General features: G+C 59.0%; 1 protein-coding gene and 1 long non-coding RNA gene across 4 annotated transcripts; both read left to right on the forward strand.

The window, feature by feature from the left end:
- The first annotated feature begins 722 nt into the window (after window positions 1-722).
- Window positions 723-6,243, forward strand: LOC125100515 (uncharacterized). The gene is made up of 4 exons (XR_007127575.1): window positions 723-843; window positions 2,054-2,168; window positions 3,762-3,900; window positions 6,222-6,243. It is a non-coding gene; the product is annotated as an uncharacterized LOC125100515 (long non-coding RNA).
- Window positions 6,244-6,329: 86 nt separating this feature from the next.
- N4BP3 (NEDD4 binding protein 3) lies at window positions 6,330-15,377 on the forward strand. 3 transcript variants are annotated; one of them, XM_047730734.1, is made up of 6 exons: window positions 6,330-6,356; window positions 7,263-7,472; window positions 12,664-13,014; window positions 13,275-13,802; window positions 14,112-14,366; window positions 14,465-15,377. In XM_047730734.1, exons 3-6 carry the CDS (start codon window positions 12,694-12,696, stop codon window positions 14,999-15,001), a joined length of 1,641 nt encoding a protein of 546 aa, XP_047586690.1. In that variant the 5' UTR covers window positions 6,330-6,356; window positions 7,263-7,472; window positions 12,664-12,693; the 3' UTR covers window positions 15,002-15,377. The 3 variants fall into 3 exon arrangements, with proteins under 3 accessions (XP_047586690.1, XP_047586691.1, XP_047586692.1); XM_047730735.1 differs by lacking the exon at window positions 6,330-6,356 and having other exon boundaries at window positions 7,296-7,472; window positions 12,667-13,014; XM_047730736.1 differs by lacking the exons at window positions 6,330-6,356; window positions 7,263-7,472 and adding an exon at window positions 9,424-11,516.
- The last annotated feature ends 6,188 nt before the right edge of the window (window positions 15,378-21,565 follow it).

Below are 21,565 nucleotides of genomic sequence, written 5' to 3' on the forward strand. Positions count from 1 at the left end.
AAATCTTTGAAAAATAATAAAATAAAAATAAAACTGTTTCCAAATAACACAGAACCACTGGGGGTCCTGTACTGCCAGCGGGTGCCCTCTGCCCAAACCTGCTTCCTCCCCTTTCTTTCACAGGTGTTCCTGACAATAAACCCCTGCACTCAGAACCCCATCTCAGTATCTGCTTCCCAGAGGATCGACCCACCACAAGCTGTTCCACAGGTTGTGTGACCTTCCCACCAGCTCATGTGGGGAACCTAGCCCAGGGGTGGGGGTGGTCTGTGTCCCCACAGCCTGGCAAGTCCCCTGGGGCTAGCAGCTGTAGGCAAAGTAAGAGGTACAGGTACAGGTACAGGGCCTGCACCCGACCTCCACACCTGCCAAGGGCATGAACATAGGCCCGGAGGACCTTGCGGACCCGTGAGGGTGTGGGGGGGGGGCCTGGGTCTCTGAGGGGTGGAGCAAAAGGAGAGCTGCTGCTCAGGTAGGTGGGGGCGTGGCAGTGCCAGGCCGGTGAGGGTGTGTGTGAGCCTGTCTGGCTTCCCCTGGGTGGGGCTGGGTTCAGGGGCACAGCTCTGTGAGTCGGGCCTGCTGCAGGTTGGGGATGGAAGCCAGAGAGGCAGGCCGTGTCGCGCACATCCACTCAGTGGGCTGAGGAAGCAGGAGAGCTGGGGCCTGAGAAAAACCTCCGCCTCAGCAGAAGAGGCCAGGGAGAGAGTGCTGATTTTCAGTCTTCAAGGTCTGGGATGCCTCAAGTACCGGGGCCTGGGGCAGCGAGAGCTATGACCTGACTTGACTCCCCGGCAAGACGTGGGCAGATGGGGGGGGGGGGTGAGGGGCCCACTGGATGGACTCGTAAGTAAGGTAGTGGGTGGGTGGCCGGGTGCCTGAGACCCTTCGCCAAGCCCAGGACTGGGCTGCTCAGGGCTGTGGCTCCCGTACTCTGAGGGCAAGTGCCCTCTGTTGGCACCAAAACGGCGCCTACTGCATATTAGCTCATTTCTCATGGGCAGGAGTCCCACAGGTGACCCCAATATCACTCCTTCTGGCATTTCCTAGAGGGGAGAGTTTTCAGGCAGGTGGCCTGCCCAGACAGACCCCAGGAGCCTGAACCCTTTCAGCCTTGTCTTTGGCCATCGTACCTGAGCAACCACATGCCCTAAGACAAATGCCAATTACAATATAAAATGTGTGTCTACACTGAAAATATCGATGGATGAAATATCCTAACGTCCTGAATTCGCTTTCAAGTAGCCTGGGAGAGGGGGAAGGGGAGGAGCCGTGGAGGAAGGGTTCACATGGAGATTAATAAAATCCTAAAGTGGGGTGATCAGTACCTGGGAGGGTTTTCATTCTCTCCTCTCAACCTTTGTGCATACTTGGGAATGTCTGTAATGAAGCTCTAAGAGTAATCCAGGTGAAGTCCTCGTTCAAGAGGAAATGACGGGCCGGCCACCAGCACCTTTCAGGGGACGCAGGAACATCCTCGAGGATTCAAGTTCACGTCAGCCTACCGCGGGGGTTTTTCTTTCTTTTTCATTTCTTTTGGGGTTTTTTCTTTTCTTTTTTTTTAAGATTTTGTTTATTTAGGGCGCCTGGGTGGCTCAGTGGGTTAAGCTGCTGCCTTTGGCTCAGGTCATGATCTCAGGGTCTTGGGATCGAGTCCCGCATTGGGTTCTCTGCTCGGCAGAGATCCTGCTTCCCTCTCTCTCTCTCTGCCTGCCTCTCCATCTACTTGTGATCTCTCTCTGTCAAATAAATAAATAAAATCTTAAAAAAAAAAAAAGATTTTGTTTATTTATTTGACAGAGAGAGAGATCACAAGTAGGCAGAAAGAGGGGGGAAGCAGGCTCCCCGCTTAGCAGAGAGTCCCATGCGGGGCTTGATCCCAGGACCCCAGGATCATGACCTGAGCCGAAGGCAAAGGCTTTAACCCACTGAGCCACCCAGGCACCCCTGTTTTTTCTTTTGAGTGTAGCTGACACACCATGTCACATTCGCGCCAGGTGTTCAACGTGGTGACCTTTTTTTTTCTCCCTTTGAACATTTTCTGAACTGTGGTAAGGGACACGTAACACGCGATTTACCATCCAAACCATCTGCGAGCCTGCCGTTCAGTGGTGTGGTGCTCATCTGCGCTGCAGTACGAGCGGTTTCTGGAACACCTTTGCCCTGTCCAGGTACAATTTTGCAGTGACTTCCCCAGACTTCTCTTCATAGTGCCCCGGCCTACCCATAACTCCTTTGGACAGAGGGACTGGAGGCCAGGTTTCTTGAGCTCCAGAGTTCCATCTGGGGTGGGGGTGGGGGGGCGCAGCCAGGCCTGGGGCAGGTTTCTGGGGACCAGCCAGTGGGCCGGCCAGGAGGCCTAGACGTGGGGCGGCGTTGGCACTGCAGCCCCGGCTGGCTCCTGCCCGTCTGAGCTCTGTGCCTCAGGGCACCTGAGCGAGCCCGGGCAGCTCTCAGTTTCCACCCTAACCTACAGCCTGCGGCTGCCCGGGTCACTGAGGGAGGGCGGGCAGTGGCGGGTGAGTAAAGGCTCCTCCCCAGCACAGGTGACTCAGGGAGGGCCGTCCAGGTCCCAGGAGTCCACTTTCACCCCAGGATGTTGGGCATGTCTCCTTGGGTGCAGTGGCAGAGTGGCCGTGCTAGATCCTATGACCTCGACCCCAACAGCCGCAGTGCTCTCCGGGAGGAGCTGGCAGCAGCGGGGACAGACATTGGGAATGACCTGCCAGCCCGCTGTCTGCGAGGTCTGAAATTCTCAGGCCTCCTAAACAAGAAGGCCCAGTGCTCTGCCCTCCTCCCTCGGGCTGGGGCCTGGCCAAGCAGAGAAAGGGCAAGGCAAGGCCAAGAGTGAGGGCAGGCGGGGGACACCAGGCTGTCAAGTCCCTCCTTCAGCAGCTGCCACTGCCTGCTTAAAAAGAAACTGAGGCTCAGGGCAGTCACCAGGAAGTTACAGACCAGGGATTAGAGCCAGGCCGGCCTATCTTCCTCCTCCTCCTGGTAGAAAGAGGCCACCAAGTGGATTTTTTTGCACGTGGTGTGTTTGAAGGGAATCCAGCCAACCGCCACGTCCTGAAGGTGGCCCTTGCGGGGAGGGGTCGGGACATAGATTGGGGGCCGGTCGCTGTGTGCTCGGGGCTTGCTGTCTGCTGAGGGTGATAGACAGATGATCCAAAGCTGCACTGAGACAAGCGTTGCCACAGTGACAGCCGATGGGGGCAGGGGGAGTAATTTTGCCTTGGGGGTGAGAGGGGGTGAGAGGAGGGACGCAGTGGGCGCCCTCAATGGATTCTCCCTGGGACCAGCCGTACAGATGAGGACACTGAGGCAGCCCCCAATGCACAGGCACACCAGGACGGGGCAGAGGTCAGGCCCGAAGGAGCAGCAGGACCGGTCCCGAAGCGGGGGCTGCCACCGCTCCAGCAGGGGAGGCTGGGGACGGAATGCGTGGGCTGGGACGCACCCTCTGGGCAGAGCGGGTGACAGCTAGGAGGCTGGGCACAGCTGGGGCAAGAGTCAAAGAGAAAGGTGACGAGGCCGGAGGTGGCAGCCAGAGAGGAGGGACCATTCCTAGTCTGGACGAATGGCTCCCCGATTTGAGAGTGCTGGCCAGTCTCAGGCAGCAAGGATGTGCAGCCTCCCCAGCCCTGGGAGACAGACCGGAGGCACCTCGAGCGCACACACTGGGTGGGGGCCAGCCACTTCAGGACGGGCTCCAGGAAGCATTCTGTCCTTCTGACCACCTTTCCCCCTTTTCCCATTGGAAGGGAGAAGGACAAACGAACATGTACAGATGCCTGCCCCCTGCCAGAGCTGCGTTGCGTGCCTCACGGACGTTATTTCCCACGAGCCCCTTGTCTGAGATGAGCAAACCGAGGTGCAGAGAGAGAAAGTAAATGGTCCAAGGTCGGCCGATTCTGGAAGTGGGTGCAGCGGGGGGCTTGCTTCCCTTCCCCTGGTCCAGCGCCCTCTGGGCCTCACCCTTTGGCATCTGGGCATTATAGCTGAACACGGCGGGCTAAAGAGACCCAGCTCCCAGGCCCAGCTCTGCCAGTAATGTTGTGTGTTCTGATATGTGTTCTGTGGGGAGCTTTACCATCAGAGGAGATCAGACGGAAGGGACCCAAGGGTTCAAAGTGAACACTCTATGGCTTACACCCTAAGGTTTGTGCTTGTAAACCTGTGCGGGAGGGCATAAGGGTGGAGGGCACAGGGTATGTGGAGGTGGACAAGGAGGCCCTCTCTGGACTGGGACCCAAGCTGCCTTTTCCCTGGGGCAGCTGGTCCCCTCGGGCCCCCGCACTCCCCATCCGGGGGAATCAGGACAGACTCCAAGGGCTCAGAGAAGCCAAGCAGGAAGGAGCATCTGCCAGGCCAGCTTCCCAACTTCCAGGGAGGGGTGGTGGCAGTGTGGGGTGTTCTTGGCAGCCTGGAGCCCAGAGCCCATGCAGGAGGTGGGGGACAGCCAGCCTTGTCCAGGCTAGAGGGGGCGTGGACAGTTTTGTTTTTCTGACCTAGAGCTCTGCTAGAGGGATAGAGCCAGGAGGCTCTCACCCCCGGGGGGGTCCAGCCTCCTACGCTCTGCACCCAGCCCGCTTCTGGGAAGGGGCTCCAGCCCCCCACTGAGCTTCTAAGGCGCCACAGGCCTCTGCTCTGCAGTTGGCCTTCTCTGCTGGGGGAGCCACTTTCTAAGAATTCCATTCAGCCAGGACCCTCCTGCCCTTCTGCCCTCCCCTCCCCATGCTAAACATCCCTCCTGCTGGGATGTTCCAAAATACTGAACACCCTTCCCCTCCCGCCTCCCTCTGGCAGCCTGGTACGGGGAAAGAACATTGGACTTGTGCGGGGGGCGCAGTCACGAGATCTCGGATAAGTTGCCAAGTTCGTAACAACAAAAAGGGGAGGGGCTGCATCTGAGTTTTCACCAGAACTTACCCTTGATCTTCCCTATGTAATTTCTTGCCAAAACAAGACAATTCTGAAATCAAACTATCTCATGAACCTTCTCTAACTCTTCCTTTCCTCACTGCCCCTGCCTTCTGTGGCTCTGTTTCCTTTTTTTAATTTTTAAGAAATGTATTTGACAGAGAGAGAGAGAGCACAAGCAGTGGGAGCAGCAAAGGGAGGAGGAGAAGGCAGACTGCCAGCTGAGCAGGGAGCCCGGACACGCAGCTAGATCCCATGGATCATGACCTGAGCCCAAGGCAGACGCTTAACCGACTCAGCCACCCAGGTGCCCCACACGTGGCTCCGTTTCTGTTCCCTGAGATCCCTATAGTCCAGTCTCCCTGCATTGACCTCTACACAGGGCCTGAGTACGCAACACTCCAAAGTCCAGCTTGGTCCTCACACCTCCCTCTCTCAAAGCCTCAGAGGCTCCTGGCACCTAGTTGTTCTTTTGGGTTTTGTTGTTTTTTGGGTTTGTTTTGTTTTGTTTTGTTTTTGAGATTTATTTATTCATTTGAAAGAGAGAGAGCAGGAGCAGGGGGAGGGGCAGAGGAAGAGGGACACAAGCAGACTGTGATGAGCGTGGAGACGGACTCCAAGCTCCATCCGAGACCCTGAGCTGACTCGGGGCTCCATCCGAGAACCTGAGCTGAAATAAAAAATCAGAGGCTTAACCAACTGAGCCACCCAGGCGCCCCCCACCCCCCAATGGCACCTATTTCTAATTAATAAGCTTGCATTCCTCAGAAAGTGCCCTGCCCCTCCAGCCAGAGGCTCCTGACCATGGTGAGCCCCTTCCTCCATGGAAATGCTTCCCATCCTTCAAGTACCACCACAAAAGCCATCTCCCCAAGAAGGCCTTTCCTCGGGTCGCCCTAAAGGTGAAGCATGTCCTTGGGCTGAACCTTCATCCGTCCCAGCCAGTAACCGCACCAGACTGGGGCACCCCTTGGGAGCTATACATCCAAAGTAGTAGTGAGTTTTCTTTCCCCTTAAGTTTGGTATTTCCATCATTAGTAAATGAGGAAGGATGGCACAAAAGGTAAAGTGTTGCAAACTGGTGACCCATGGACCCAGACTGATCCACAGGGGACAAAACTTCGTTGTGGTAAAATTCCCATCCCATAAAATCAACCATTTTCAAGTGCCCAATTCAAAGGCATTTAGTACATTCATGAGGTTGTGCAACCACCAAGTCTCTAGTTTCAAAACATTTCCTCATCCCAAAAGGAAACTCCATGCCCATTAAGCAGTCATTCTTCATTTGTCTCTCCCTACAGCCTCTGGCACTAATCTGCTTTGTGTCACTATGCATTGACCGACATCTAAGTGGAATCTTACCACAGGGGGGCCTTTTGTGTATGGTTTATTTCACGCAAGCCTCATTTTTTGGAGATCCAGGCATATTGCACCAGGTATGAGAGCTTCCTTCTTTTTCAGGGCTGACTACTATTCCATCGCGTTGATATACCACAGTGTGTTTATCCATTCATCCGAGGTTGGGCAATGTGGATCGTGTCGCCCACCTCGAGCAACTGGGAAGGGTCAGGCTGCGAACATTCCCGTACAAACCCTTGTCCGAATCCCTCTTTCCAATTTGGGGAGCTATACCTAGAAGTGGACTTGCTGAGTCCTAGGATGACTAGGTTTAACTTTTTGAGCAAGGCACGCGTTTTAACTGTTTGACTCTGCACACCTTCAGGTGTCCATCTCTGCCTGCCTCCATCTCTCCTGCACCGTCTTTCACCTGCTTGACTCACGTTATTTGTCTGGCCCCTGAAGGCATCCGAATTTGCTGCCCCTAGAAGGCTTTGGAGGCGAATAAATAAATAAATAAGCATGCTTAGCGCCGAATTCAGTCGCTCAGGAGCCACAGAGCTCCGGTTATATCTCTCCATCTCTCAGAGCACTGTTTTGCTCCACCTTGGAACGGGTAATAGCGCTTACCTAAGAGGAGGCGGCGAGGATCTGGGAGGTGATGGACGGAACGCGCCTCTTCGGGAGCTGCCGAGTTCTGGAAACGGAGAGGGGCGGGCGAGGCCAGGAGGAGGAGGAGCGGGGCGGGCAGGGCGCCCTCCAGGGACGTCGGCGGCGCTCGGAGGGCTGCCGACCAGCCGGGGATCCGCGCGGAGCGCAACGGGCAGGGGGCTCGAGAGGCTCCCGCGCGTGGCGCGCGGCGAGCCGGGGCGGGGCCCAGGTTGGCTCGCGGTGGGCGGGGGTTGCCCCCCGTCCCCGCCCCCCACATCCGGGGGCCCGGCCGGGCTCTGGGCTGGCGGCGCGCGGGTGAGTCAGGCCGGGTTTTCCCTCCGCCTCTGGGGCAGGAGAGTGAGCGCCGCGGAGCGCGTCCCTCTCTCGCCAATCCGGCTCCGGCGTCCGCCCGCCCGGCCGCGTTTCCCCCCCCCCCCCCCCCCCGGAGTCTGCTGCCCGCCCGCCCGCCTCGCAGCCTCGCCCGGAGCCGGCGCCTGGAAGGAGGGTTCGAATCCGCGCGAGGGAACTGCGGCGCGCGAGGGGCGCGGAGCGGCGCCAGCATGGTGAGTGCGACGCGCGCGGGCTCGGGGACTAGGCTGGGGGGGATGGGGCCGGTCTCCGAGAGCTCGCTTTCCCGACGACCTTGGCCAAGCCGCAGCCCTGGGCCAGCGAGGTGCCGGTCTGAGAAGTGGGCGGAGGGGGGGGCGGGGTGCGCCCAGGTGCCCCCTGCTTCCAGGCCCTGAGGCACCGAGGCGCGGGGTCTGGGACCGACCGCGACGCTCCTCTGGAAGGGCAGACGGCAGGTTACCCGGCTCTCAGCAACCCCTGCAAATGTGCTCTCCGCGGAGCAGCGCCTGGGACCCCTGCGCCGCGGCTGAGGTGGGGCAGGCGCCCTTGGCGCGGGAGGCTGACCCGGGCTTTCGGCCCCCCATCTTGGCCGCTCCGAGCAGGCCCCAGGGAGGGGCCCCAAGAGACGCCCCCTCCCGCCCTCCAGGTAGCTCGCGGACCTCCCGCAGTTCTGGGGAGCCCACGCCTCCACCACAGTCTTCCCAGGGGGGGAAATTCCGTGGGGATGCCAACATCGTCTGCTCCTCCACCTTCCCCACGAGACCACTCTCCCGCCCTCTCCGGGATACCCCCTTCCTGCTTCGGTCTCCTGTCCTGTAAGGGCGGCAGCTGCCGGCTCGCTGCCGGCTCGCTGCCGATCCCCGCTGCCGGGATCCCGACCTGTGGGGACACTACCAGTTCTTGGCGGCCGGAGCCCCATCCCAGTTTGGCCAGAACCTTTCGCCAGAGGGAGGGCCGGCCTGGGGCCAAGGCGACATGGGGTCCCTGGCTGTGTCTGGGAAGAGGACTGAGCTGGGACTTGTCGCCTCCCACCCAGCCCCCAGACCCCCCCAATCCAGATTGGGGCTCTCCTCATTTGCACCTGGGGCTTAGCCTGGCTGACCGGCGACCTTGGCCCCCGTGCCCTCTCTGCCCAACCAAGAAGAGAACCGAGGCTGGAGGCCATCCTGGGCCCAGGGATCGGCCTCCTCCCAGGGCCCTCCTGGGCAGGGCTTCTCTGCCGGCTGGCTGAGTGTGGGTGTGTATGTGTGAGACTGAATGAATGCGGCCGGCCTGCTCCCGCCACCGCCTCTAGAACTAGCAGCTTCCAGGGCTGGAAGTCCCCAGGCAGCAGTACTTCCACTATTTCACTTTGACCCAGGTGCAGGCAGGACCAGACCTTCGTAGGGTCCAGACCTAGGTGGTTGCTGGATGCCCTTGGGAAAAGCGGGCGTGGGGTGCTGAGCAGACATACATACACAGCTGCCTGTGCCCCTAGCTGGTCCAGCAGTAGAGAAGGGCCTTGCCTAGGGAGTTGGAATTGTTCATCATTGTGGGATCTTGGGCAGCTGGCTTCTGGGCCTCAGTTTCCTCGCCTGCCCCCCACTAGGCTGTTGTAGAGAGGAGCTCAGATGATGAAATAAAAGGACTCAGAAACTGTGGAGTGGTCTATGCCCCTGCGTGACTCTGTGGTGATACTAGGACTCACTCCTATGGGGTTAGATGCTGGGCTCTGCCTCTTCAGGTGTGTTGGTGGAACTGGAGTATAGCAGCCTCTCCTACCCCAGCCCTGGGCCCCCCTCACGCACTGCCCTTGTTTGGAGCTGTGACATTCCAGTCCAATTCCTCAGGGGCAGCTGCAGACACTCCCTTCAGCAAAGCTGATCCCCCAGCAGGTGGTGGGACCCTCCCCTGGGGCCTGGGCTCCAGAGGGGCTAACCACAGCCAAGGCCGGACTGGGAGCATCCTGCCCACATGCTCTTGGATGGGCCAGTCTAGAAGAGATGCGCTGGGGTCGGGGGTTGGGGGGGGGCAGAGGCTGCTGCTGCTTCTTTTTTTTTTATTAGTCACTTTCTTTTTTAAAAGATTTATTTATTTATTAGAGAGAGAGACAATGACTGGCTGGGGGGAGAGGGAGAATCAGACTCCCCGCTGAACAGGGAGCCTGACATGGGGCTCGATCCCAGGACCCTGAGATCGAGGCAGATGCTTAACCACTGAGCCATCAGGGTGGGTTTCTGAACCTGAGGAGCTTGCGTACTTTCTCCAGTGAGGCTGAACATGACCTCTGGCAGGTGCTTTTACTTCCTGGGCCTCCGTTTCCTCTTTGGAAGTGGAAGATGTCAGTGTTCCCCACCTGTGTGTGTTGTGAGGCTGTTGTGAGCCCCGTGACAGGCTGACTAGCGGACACCAGGAGGTGCTTCCCTTCGTGGCCTGTCTCTGTCCCATGGACAGGGTGGCTCCCTATCCTCGTGTTCCTGTCTCCATCAGGGGCTGATCCAAAAGAGATGCCCCTGTGTCCAGGGCTTTCAGTGCTGCTGGCTAATCTTGGGCCCAGGGATTGGGGAACAGATGCTCAGGGCTCCTGTTAGGGCCAGCTGGGGCCTGTACTGAATATGGCCCAGGCCCAGCCCAAACCTAGTCAGTGCGGTGGTGGGGGGTTTCAGCTCTGTGCAGAGCTCTGAGCCTCAGTAGAGCTCTGGGCAGGAGAGCCCTTGGAGGCACTCGGAGGACGCCCTGCTTTTTGCTCTGATGTTCGCAGTGGGGTTGCGAGGCACTTGCTGTCTTCCTCACCCTCCTCCCCCACCGGATCCTCTCCAGCCCAGCCGGCACAGCTGCCCTGGCCGGGTCAGGCCAGTCCCCTGGCCGCCAAGCAACGGAGGAAGGAATGTGTGTGGTGAGGGGAGGTGGAATGGACCCCTTTAGGAAAAGGGACTGTCCCTAGACTGAGACCCGGGCAGGGTGGAGCCTCCTAGAAGCCAGGGGCCTCAGCCCCACTGGGGGAGCTGATACCACAGCCTGAGAAGTTACCTAGGAAGGGTGGAGGGCAAGGGAAGGGGGGGGAGATGAAAGGAAGGGCCTGTTTGTGCCCTCTTTGGCCAGCTCCACAGCTGTTTCTAATTGCTCAGGTCACACGTGGAGAGAAGCCCCTCACCCCCCTAACACACTCTCTGCATCTAGCCTGGGGACTGGGTAGAACCACTGGGTCTTCTTGCTAGTGTAGTACTAGAGCGTTTGTGTGTGGTGTGTGTGTGTGTGTGTGTGTGTCCCAGAGGGTGCTCAGCGCCGTGAGGGTGACCTTGTCCGTGACTGTGTGCTGTTGGATGTGACCATCCGTTCTCTGTCCTCTAACATAGGAGCTATTGCGCTGCTCACTGACTGGACTGCGGTATGGAGGAGGGAGGTAAATGTGTTCTGGTGGCCCGGGGCTGCCTCCAGATCAGGGGCTCCCTTCTGGGACCTGAGACCCTTTGTGGGGAAGAGAGGGTGCCCGTTACCTCTCCCTGAGACAGGAACTCAGGATCTCCCCCAGGGGAAGGTGAGGTGGTGTGTGTTTTGGGGAGAGGTGGGCGTATTTGAGCCCTTTCACGTCTGTCATCTCTGTAATGGAAACCCAAATGGAAGACAGTGCGGGCAGTCTCGCCCACTTCCGAGATGGGGCAACTGAGGCATGGCAGAAGGAGAAGCAATCGTGGCCGGGTGCTGGTAGACAGACAGTGTGAGGACAGGGCTGGAGGCCGCGTTCTTGGCTGTCCACCACCCTGAGACACAGTGACAAGAGCTAAGCGTGCTCAGACACAGTGGGTGTCACTGGGTATGCCTGTCATGGTAAGGAGGTGTCAGATTGGGAGGCGGGATGCTCCAACTCTAACGCTTTGGGCTGTGGGTGCCGTCCTCAGCCCCCATTAAACATTCAACAACCATCCTGCTGAAATCACAGGCGTCTCACTCCCAGCAGCTCTGTGAGTCACTTCATCTTTGGGAGCCCCAGTGCCCTTGCCTTAAAAGAGGGATGACAGCTCTGTCATTGGGACTCACTGAGACCCTACACAGGGCTGTGTCGCTGGAGGTGGCCAGCACCTGTGATTCCTTGACTGGATGAGTCCACCGACCCTGCGTGCCCTGTGACCTCCCCAGAGGCTATTAGCTGGCCACAGGGTGGGGGTAGGGAGCAGGGCCATGCCCCCCTCCCTCTCACTCACAGAGAGCTTTGTCTTCTATGAACACAAAACCTGGAAACGGTTGAGGAAGATGGAACCTCCTAACGGCCATTGTTTGAGGTGGGAGTGGGTGTCCCAGAAGCAAATTGGGGTGGGTGAGGGGCGCACAGCTGCTGCATGCCTGATGGGTGTCTGTAGGGGATCGGGAGCAGCTGCTTGGGGGGCGGGAGGCAGAGAAGACATGGTGTTCGCTCATTTAGCAGGTCCTGTCCACAAATCTACTGCATGTGGGGCCCTGGGCTGGACAGGGGTTCTGGTGGGGGACTAGGGCCAGGCCCCTGCCCTCCAGGGTGTGATCTCAGCGCAGGTGGGAGCTGGTCCCTAACCTAGTCTCTGGGCCGGCTGCCCTGCCAGGGAGGAGTTCACGTCTGAGCCCCTGAGCTCGTCTTCAGTCAGCCTGTGTTGACCCTGGCTATGGGCCAGGCCCTGAACTGGACCTTTTGTCCCGTTATCTCAGCTCATCCTCCCAGCCTCCGGGAGTGATAAGACTGCTCAAGAAAGCTAATTGGCACACGTGATTGGCCTCACGCTGGGTCAAGATTTGGGATCCCCCCCGTCTGGTTTTGGGGTGGCAGCTTAGGCCAGGGCCCCCACCGCCCCTTTCCTCTGTCTCCCGCCACTGCCCCTATGACTACGTGAACACCTGTTCCGGAAGCTGGCCATTGTTCCCACCATCCTTCCTCCCCTAGGCCCTTCCTGTTTGTATCCCTCCCACTGCAGCCCCCAGCCCCACCCATGCCAGGTGCTTCCCTTGGGGAACTCTGACCCACTGCTGCAAGAGGGGCTGCACTGGGTTTTCCCCCTCCTCAGAGAAAAAGAAGGAACGGGGAGTCATAGGCCTCCCTCCAAACTGGGTGAGAAGCCTGGTAGGAGAGCAAGCAAAGGCAAAGACAGAGCCCGAGTCCTCAGCTGGCCCAGTCCTGGGAGGGGCCTTCTCCCACTGCTTTGGGCCTGATGACCCACGATCCCCTATCACACTGGCCCCCGGTTGGAGCTGGGGCACCGGGCTGGTGGCTTTGGGGGCTCTGCCCCTCTGCCTTGGCCAGCCTAGGAATCCTGTCCTGGATTCTGTCCGGGACCCTTGTCTTCCTCCTGGGTCCCGGCCAGGGAGGGAGCTGACACAGAGAACACACCCCTGGTCTTAGGGGACCAGGGACGTGGGGTAGCAAGTGCCCACCTGCCCCTGATGGAGTCTCCCGATCCCCAGAAGCCGCTGCATGTGCCCTGTTGAAACTTCATGGCCACAGCGCCAGGCCCTGCCGCCATTGCCATGGGCAGCGTGGGCAGCCTGTTGGAACGGCAGGACTTCTCCCCCGAAGAGCTACGGGCAGCACTCACCGGGTCCCGGACGTCCCGCCAGCCTGATGGGCTCCTCCGGAAGGGCTTGGGCCAGCGTGAGCTCTTCAGCTACCTGCACCTCCCCAAGAAGGACGGCAAGAGCACCAAGAGAGCCCCTCGGAACGAGCCTACTGACTACACCACTCTCTACTACCGAGAACATCCTCGGGCCGGCGACTTCAGCAAGACTTCACTGCCCGAGCGGGGTCGCTTCGACAAGGTGCATCTCTGCCCTCTTCCCTCCCTAGTGTTGGAGGGTGGGGATGGGGAGTGTGGGGTCTCCTTGGAGACCCAGGTGCCCGGATGGGGCTGGGACATGAACCTCCTGCCACAGGCCGGGTCACAGGTCACCGGTCACCACGCCCTGGGGACATGAACCCCAGGTTCTCAGGATCCCGGGGGGTGCTGTGGGACCAGCTCTGTCAGAGGGCAGAGCTGAGGTCAGCCCAGGGCCTCAGACCTGCCCTTTCTTCCTGGCAGTGCCGCATCCGCCCATCGGTGTTCAAGCCCGTGGCGGGCGCCGGGAAGGGCTTCCTATCCATGCAGAGCCTCGCGGCCCACAAGGGCCAGAAGATGTGGCGCAGCAATGGCAGCCTGCACACGCTGGCCTGCCACCCCCCCCTGAGCCCAGGGCCCCGGGCCAGCCAGGCCCAGGCCCGTGCCCAGCTGCTACACGCCCTCAGCCTGGACGAGGGCGGCCCCGAGCCTGAGCCCAGCCTGTCTGACTCCTCCAGCGGGGGCAGCTTTGGCCACAGTCCTGGCACTGGCCCTGGCCCCTTCAGCTCCTCATTGGGCCACATTAACCACCTGGGGGGCTCCCTGGACCGGGCCTCACGGGTCCCCAAGGAGGCTGGGCCACTGGCTATGCTGAGCTGCCTGCCTGAGCCGCCACCGCCTTATGAGTTCTCCTGCCCCACCCGGGAGGAGGTGGTATCTGTCCTGCCCGACACCTGTGAGGATCTCAAGAGGGGCCTTGGTGATGAGGACGGCGCCAGCCCCTTCACACAGGTGAGGGTACCCCCCTTCCCTGGGGTCCTGTTCTGCCCCTTGGCACTGGAGTGCAGGGAAGACAGGAGGGGTCCCAGGCAGTTCATCTAGGGGGCTCGGGCCCCCAGAGAGTAAGGAAGATGGAGGGGATCCAATCCCCCACCCCCACATGATGGGGATGTTATGTCACTGGCGGCCCTTGCTGTTGAGTTGTGGGGAAGGGAGGAAGAGCTACTCCCTGGGCATGCCACGTGTTGGGGACACTTCCCCTCCAACCCCAGCAGGGTGTCCGTGGGTGCGGGCGTGGCAGGTGTCTCTTCCACTTGGCAGGTGCTGGAGGAGCGCCAGCGGCTGTGGCTGGCAGAGCTGAAGCGCCTGTACATAGAGCGGCTACACGAGGTAGCTCAGAAGGCAGAGCGCAGTGAGCGCAACCTCCAGCTCCAGCTCTTCATGGCCCAGCAGGAGCAGCGGCGGCTGCGCAAAGAGCTCCGGGCGCAGCAGGGCCTAGGCCCGGAGCCACGGCCCCCCAGCGCCCTTCCGGAGGCCGACCCTGGCGCCCGACCGGAGGAGGAGGCCCGATGGGAGGTGAGAGAGCAGGCATCCAGAAACCCTCTGTCCCCGTCCTCTCCCCCCCCACCCCCTCCCCGACTGAGCCCACTCCTGCCGGTGCTGTGCCCCTCCAGGTGTGCCAGAAGACCGCGGAGATCAGCCTCCTGAAGCAGCAGCTGCGGGAGGCGCAGGCCGAGCTGGCACAGAAGCTGGCCGAGATCTTCAGCCTGAAGACGCAGCTACGGGGCAGCCGGGCGCAGGCGCAGGCGCAGGACGCGGAGCTGGCCCAGCTGCGGGAGGCGGTGCGGAGCTTGCGGGAGCAGGGCCCACGGGAGGAGGCCCCGGGCAGCTGTGAGACGGACGACTGCAAAAGCCGGGGGCTGCTGGCCGAGGCTGGCGGCAGCGAGGGCGGAGGGGCCGGAGGGGGCGCCGAGCAGCTGCGGGCCCAGCTGGTGCAGGAGCGACTGCGCGCCCAGGAGCAGGCGCTGTGCTTCGAGCGGGAGCGGCGGACGTGGCAAGAGGAGAAGGAGCGGGTGCTACGCTACCAGCGGGAGATCCAGGGAGGCTACCTGGACATGTACCGCCGCAACCAGGCGTTGGAACAGGAGCTGCGGGCGCTGCGGGAGCCGCCGGCGCCCTGGAGTCCCCGGCTGGAGTCCTCCAAGATCTGAGGCCAGTGGATGAGCGGGCGGCAGAAGCACCTCCAGAAAATGGTTTGGACAAGCCTGCCCTGAGACGGCTGGCTCCTTCATTATACTGGCCGGAGGCAGAAGCTGCTGAGGCTGGCCAGGGGTGGGGAGGCCCACCGAGAGGAGGGCTCCAGTGGTGCTGTAGGCCGGATAGGGGGCCTGCAGCAGGAGCCAGGGGGCAAGGCTTCCCAGCAGAGGAGCACCTCGGCAGGGCCCCCGCCCTGTTCCTGGAGTAGATGTGGCCCAGAGGAGGAGGTTGGGAAATGAAGAGCCCCATGATGCAGAAGGGCAGGCGTGAAGGAGGGAGGCTGGGATGGGAACATTGGCCTCCCCCAGAATAAAACCACATTTTTTACAAGGAGGCCCCCGGCTGCTACATTGGGCTTGTCCCTGGCCTGAGTCTAGAGGATTGTGGATGGTGGGGGTGGGGGTGGGCAAGGTTCTTTTCCTGGGCTGTAGCTCCTCCCTTCCATGGTCATGGGCGGTAGGAAGGGGTGCCCAGTGCCCGTGTGTGCAGCCACTGGGTATGCCGTTGGGGAGTGGGGGCATCCTTGCCCCGGCACCACACGGTTCTTTAGCTGCCGTGTGGGCTGAAATTCCTTTCTTCAGCACCAGTGGGATTTTGCAGAAGGAACAATGCCAGAGAACCCAGAAAAAACAAAAGGGCAAGTCAGCCAAGGCATTGCTAGAACACGAAACATTCTCTTGGTAGGAAGTCTGGGCCCTAGGTACCCAGCCCCCTGTTGGGTCTGGGGCTAGCCCTAAGACAGCTTCCCTCTGAGCACCCAAAGGCTCCAGGAGGGCCCTGGCCCTCCCAGAACTCACCTCCCATCTTTCCATCTGGCTGTGGCACACCCCTCCCTCTGCAGGGATGGGAGCCCCCACCCCACCCCACCCCGGGGCATGCAGGAAACAGGCGGAGAAAACTTGTGGGTGGGTTACTTGGTAAAGGGCCTGCACCACAGCAGGGCATGTGGCCATTTCCTGTAGGCAATGGAAGGCCAAGGGTTTTAAGCAGGGGTGAGATGTGATCTGATTTGTATTCTGCAAAGCTCTGTGCGGAGAGGAAGAACCCTCCACCTCCAGCCCTGCACCAGGCTCCCTGACCCTTGGTCTAGGACCTCAGACCCCTCCAGCCGGCTCCCACCCCCAGCCTCTCAGCTATCTGGTTTCCCCTGTGGGCTTTTGCTTCTTCCCCGGTGGGTGGCCTGGAGCACAGATCCAGTCTGGCACGCAGGTGGCCCGTCCCCACTCCTTGCAGTAAAGTTCAGCACCCTTAGGTGCATCACTCTAACTGCCACCAGGCATTGAGCACATCCTGTCGGTTAGGCCTTCGGTGTGTGGGGTCTCAGGGTTGAATTAGATGCGCATCCCGCTCCAGGGGAGCCAGCCCACAGACGTCTCCCCTCCCAGTCCCTGCCCTGATGGGGCAGCGGCACCTTCAGACAAGTTCTCTGCAGAAACCCCAGTTTACTCCTTTCAGCCATGATTCCTCCTTCCCAGGCCACACCTGGCCACCCCTCCTGCCCCCAGCAGGTGGATCCTGGTGGAGTCACTGTGCAGGGGTACCCAGAGAGGGCTGTAGAGTATATGCTGGTGTGCCTCACTTTTTTAGGGTGGAGCATGGGGTGTGTGAGTTGTCTGCTGTGGGGATGGTGTGTTTATGGCCCTGTAAGTGGCAGGTGCGTGTGGAGCTATCTTGTGGGTGGTGGGTGTGTCTGGGGGTGTGTTTGGGGCTCCTGGGTTGGGAGGCCAGGAGGGCTGCTTCCTGGCTGCTGTGATGCTCCATTTCTTCCCGCCAGCCCCAACCTCAGCCCCTCTTGGCTCTCCCAGACTGGGGTAGAGCCTGTGGCCAGGACAGACCCCTGCACCTAGCTGAGACCCATTGAGGACCACCCTGAGCCCGGGTCCTCTGCGGGGGAGGGAAACTGGGAGCACTCAAGTTAGGCAGACCTGGAACCCGTTTCACAGATCCCTCCAAACCGAGGTTTCTGGGCCAGTGACCCTCCGGAAGGCACCCCTGCCCCCCCCCCCCCCAGAGCTAGGTGCTGACCTAAAGCCTGTGTCACTCCCTCCCTGCAGCCTGGAGCTGGTCATGCTGGGGGCCCAGGTGCCCCACCATGGCTGGGGTCCCCCTTCCGGTATACCATCTCTTCAGAAGAGCTCCCCACCCAGCAATTAGAGAGCTGGGCTGGCCAGTATAGCCGGCGGGGAATGGGTGGGCGGTACCAAAACTTGGCAGCTGTGCCAGAAACCAGGGCCAGACCCAGATGCAGGGGGCGGGTGCCCGCAAAAGCTGAAGCTGGGGTGGCTCCGAGGGAACCGGATCCCTTGTTAGCTCATTCCTGCCTGGCAAACCAGTTCCCTGGTCCCGGAGCCGGCTGGGTGGCTCTAGCTGATCACAGGTGTCACAGCAGTGGCTACCGCTCTGGAGTTACCCCTCCCTCCTTTGAGAGGTGGCCCCAACCCCCAGCTCCCCAATTGCCCAGAGGCCCCCTCCCCCCAGTAGATGAGGCCCAGGCAGCGGATTCTCGAGAACCGAGGCGAGCTCCCCGCACTGGGCTCTGGACCCCTGATCTCTCCTGTTCTTAGCTCACTGTCACATTTTCTAGTGGCCCCTTCCAGGCCCCTTAGTCTATCACTCAAGGCTTCTGACAGCCTGGCCTCCAGATAATGGCCCTTTCTGGCCCCAGCAGCCCTTTGCAGCTCCCCTGGGCCCTTGTCTTCCAGGCTGAGCCTCCTCACAGGTCTTCCTCCCTCAGGAAAGCCTTCCCTGAACTCATGCCCTGCCCTGCCTGGGCATTCCCCCGCCACTGCCCCCCCCCTTCTTGTCCACAGAACTGTCTATTTGCTGACATCGTCGGTCTCTCTCCAAGGGGCTGCAGGCATTGCCAGGCTGGGCTGTGTCTTCTGTTTTTCATCCCCAAATCCTATGCTGGCTCCAGCCCAGAAGGCACTGGGTGGCCTTGTTGGGCGACGGGGGTGGGGGGGGGGTGGCTTGGAGTCCAGACGGACCAGACCTCCCTGACTGGCATGGGTTGGAGCTGGGGGTGGAGTGGCGTGGGTGGGGAAGTGTCCGGCTCTGAGTGTTCGTTCATTTGCATACACTGCCAAGCCCTCAGGCTGCAGAGCTGGTCACCGTTTTCTACCCAGTGGGGTACGACCTGTCTCCCTCAGGGCCAGGCCTGGTACTCAGAGGAGGAGGCCACAGTGGCCAAGGCCTCCACCCCCATGACCCTTCCCTGCGTGGGGGAAGAATGCAAACATACAGGGACAAGGGAGGGGGCCCCCACGGTGGCAAGTCAGCAGAGCATGGAGAAACATTTCTCTGAGACTGGGGTGGGGGTGGGGGGGGTCTATGGGTATCAGGGAGCCCTTCTTCAAAGAGGCTTCATGCCACAGTGACAATTCAGACTGAGGAACTCACCACCCATGTAGGTGGGGCTTAGTTCTCTCAGATTCAGTAAAGAAGAATGTGCTATTTCTTGCAACAAAAGTGAAATAGGTCATGAGAGGTGGGGTTCAGAAGAAAGCTGGCTCACTTCACTGCAGGTGATGAGGGGTGTGTCTTGGGGGGATGTGTGTGACAGGGTGTGTGACAAAGATTGACCAGACTTTGGTCAAGCACTTCTAACCTCTCTTTGCTCCTGACCTTGGAAGGTGTCCCTCTTATATAGTCCGGTTCTAGCAAGATTCCCATTAAGTTATTCCTGCCAGAATCCCCCATCCTCTGTATCTGACTCCCCTCCTAATGGAATCTGGTTCTTCATCTTCCACCAAGCCCCAGGTGATGGCTGGCCTGCTTTCAGCAAGACTCCTGTGAGGTGCGTTTCACCAGGCTGCCTCCCACCTTCCAGAGGTGTCCTCTTAGTAATTTTTTGTCCACTGACCCCCACCCCCACCCCTGCTCCTTGGCCATAAATTCTGCATTTCTTTGTTGTATTTGGAGTTGAGCCCACTCTCTCTCCCCTACTACAAACCTCCCCCTCCCATGACAGTAACCCCTCTGGAATAAAGTCATCCTTAACTACTCTTTGACAAATGTCATGCTTGCTTTTTTTCTTTAACAGGGATAAACTTCTCTTAAAAAGGGAGATTGTGGGGATTTCCTCAGGAGCAGCGTGTGAGGAGGGCATTCAGGATCAGCCTGGCATTGAACACAGGGAGGGGTGGGGCAATTTTGGAGGGAGGGTCCGTCCTGTCTAAAAGGGTTTGAGGGGAGGCAAGGCAGCCCCCCTAGACAGACTGGTAAACAGGAACAGGAGGACTTGAGGCTGTGAGTGGGTCCCTCAGGCAGCCAAAGGGGAGTGCCAGAACCAGGACTAGTTTTATGTGTGTGTGACTTGTGTGACCACTCAGGACCACACTCAGAAGATTTTATTTATTGGACGGGGGTGAGAGGGGTGGGGAAGGGGAAGCAGACTCCTTGCTGATTGGGAAGCCTGATGGGGGCTCCATCCCAGGACCAGAGATCATGACCTGAGCCAAAGGCAGATGCTTAAGGGACTAAGCCATCCAGGCGCCCCACGGCTTCTGGATCTTGAACTTAATGATGTTTGAACAAGGAGCCTTACATTTTCATTTTGCTCCAGAGCCTGCAAATGATGTAGCTGCTCCTGGCCTGAACCAAGGCCTTGCAAGGAGGGGCAGAAACAGAAAAGGAGCAGACTGGTTGGGTGCCACCTGGAGGGTGGAAGGAAGAGGACTGAGCAGGCAACTTGAGCACCATGGGCTGAGGCCCGATGCTCCCAGTCTCCACAGAGAGCCAACAGCTGCTGCTGTCCTAACCCCAACTAGCTATTAGGGCAGGGTCCATCTTTTCCTAGCCTGGCCTTCCACAACTCACTCAGGAAAGCAAGGAAGGCTGTATTTTCCGGAGAACACGCCAGAATTTGTCTGCCACAAACCCTTTTTCTTTCTTTCTTTTTTTTTTAAGCTGGTGTGTTCTTTGTGTACCTGGTCCCTCCCCACCCCACACCTCCCCACCAGCATTAAGGTATAATTTACATACAGGAAAATGCTCCCTTTGTATAGTTTTTAGAACTTTGACAAGTACAGAAAGCTGCATAACCAACACTAAAATCAATATACAGAATAGCTCCATCCACATCCCCAAATTTCCATGTCTGGGTTGCCCCCTCCCCAGCAACCAGTGATCTGCTTTCTCAATAATCTTTTTTTTTCCTTTTTGTGAATAATCCCTCCACATATTAGAATATGTTACAAAGTAGCAAGTAAAACAATATGACATCCATGTAAAGATAATAGGGCATCTCAATGGAAAGAATGAAGAGCCAGAAATAGATTCCATTCTACAGAAAATCTTTTTTTTTTTAAAGATTTTTATTTATTTATTGAGAGAAAGGCAGTGAGAGAGCATGAGCGAGGAGAAAGTCAGAGGGAGAAGCAGACTCCCCGTGGAGCTGGGAGCCCGATGCGGGACTCGATCCTGGACTCCGGGATCATGACCTGAGCCGAAGGCAGTCGTCCAACCAACTGAGCCACCCAGGCGTCCCCATTCTACAGAAAATCTTAATGTTACGATAAAAGGCTTCCAAACCAGAGGTAGGATCATTTAATAAGAGGTACTGGAGCAACTGGGCAGAAACGGTTGGGGGGGGGGGGTTGGAAGTGAGGTTGGAAGTAAGCCATACCTTGCACTACCCCCTGCAAAATGAAATGGACATGTATTGAGGAGTTAAATTTAAAAAAAAAAAATCAAATCCTAGGAAACTAGCAAAAGATGAAACGGACTATTACTGAGTTAGTGGAGACCAGCTAAGTTCTTCTGCTTCAAAGCAGCCCCACCCCACAGAAGCCGCCGTCCCAACGAGCAAAGATTGGCGGTATCATCTGCGTAAGAAAACGGTGCACGCTGAGAAGTAACAAAACCGCCTTGCAAGGAAAGCCACCTTCGGGGTGGACGACAATGACAGCTAGAGGTGGAATGGCCCGATGGGTGTGTACGCGCGCGCGGTGCGCGTGCGCATGCGCGCGGGCGGGACATTCAAAGTCCTTGGAGAAGCCAGACTTTGCACACGCCCACCTGGGCTGTGAAGCATGTGAAGCAGGTCAGGGCTTCCCCACAGGAAGTGAAGAAGCCTAGGGCGTTCGGGCAGGTCTGTGAGGTCCTGCGGGCTTGGAGGCGGTTTCAGCCTAGCCGGTGGCCCCAGGCAGGGTTCACTCAACTCTCCGCCCCCGCGGCCCCGGCGTTGGCCAGGACCACCCAGGCTCGAGGTGCACAGACAGGCGTCTCCGGGATGCTCCGACGACGCCCCCGTGGGCTCCCCGGGGCCGCGGACCGCCCTCCTTCCGGTGTGTGTAGTAAGGTTTTGGAGCCGCTGTTTCCTCGTTCTTAAAATAAAGCATATTGGCTACCTCGGAGTATTTTTAAGGACTTACTCTGTCCCAAGCACGTGGTGTTGGGGATACAGCAGTGATGCTTTTATCCTAAAAGCGGTGTGTGTGCGCATTAGGGGCAGGAAGACAGAATAAACGAATAAACACAGGATTTCGAGCCTAATGCTATAAAGAAAACACAACTGG

The sequence above is a fragment of the Lutra lutra genome, chromosome 5 (genome assembly GCF_902655055.1).
Source record: "Lutra lutra chromosome 5, mLutLut1.2, whole genome shotgun sequence".
In the NCBI taxonomy this organism is placed as follows: Eukaryota; Metazoa; Chordata; class Mammalia; order Carnivora; family Mustelidae; genus Lutra; species Lutra lutra.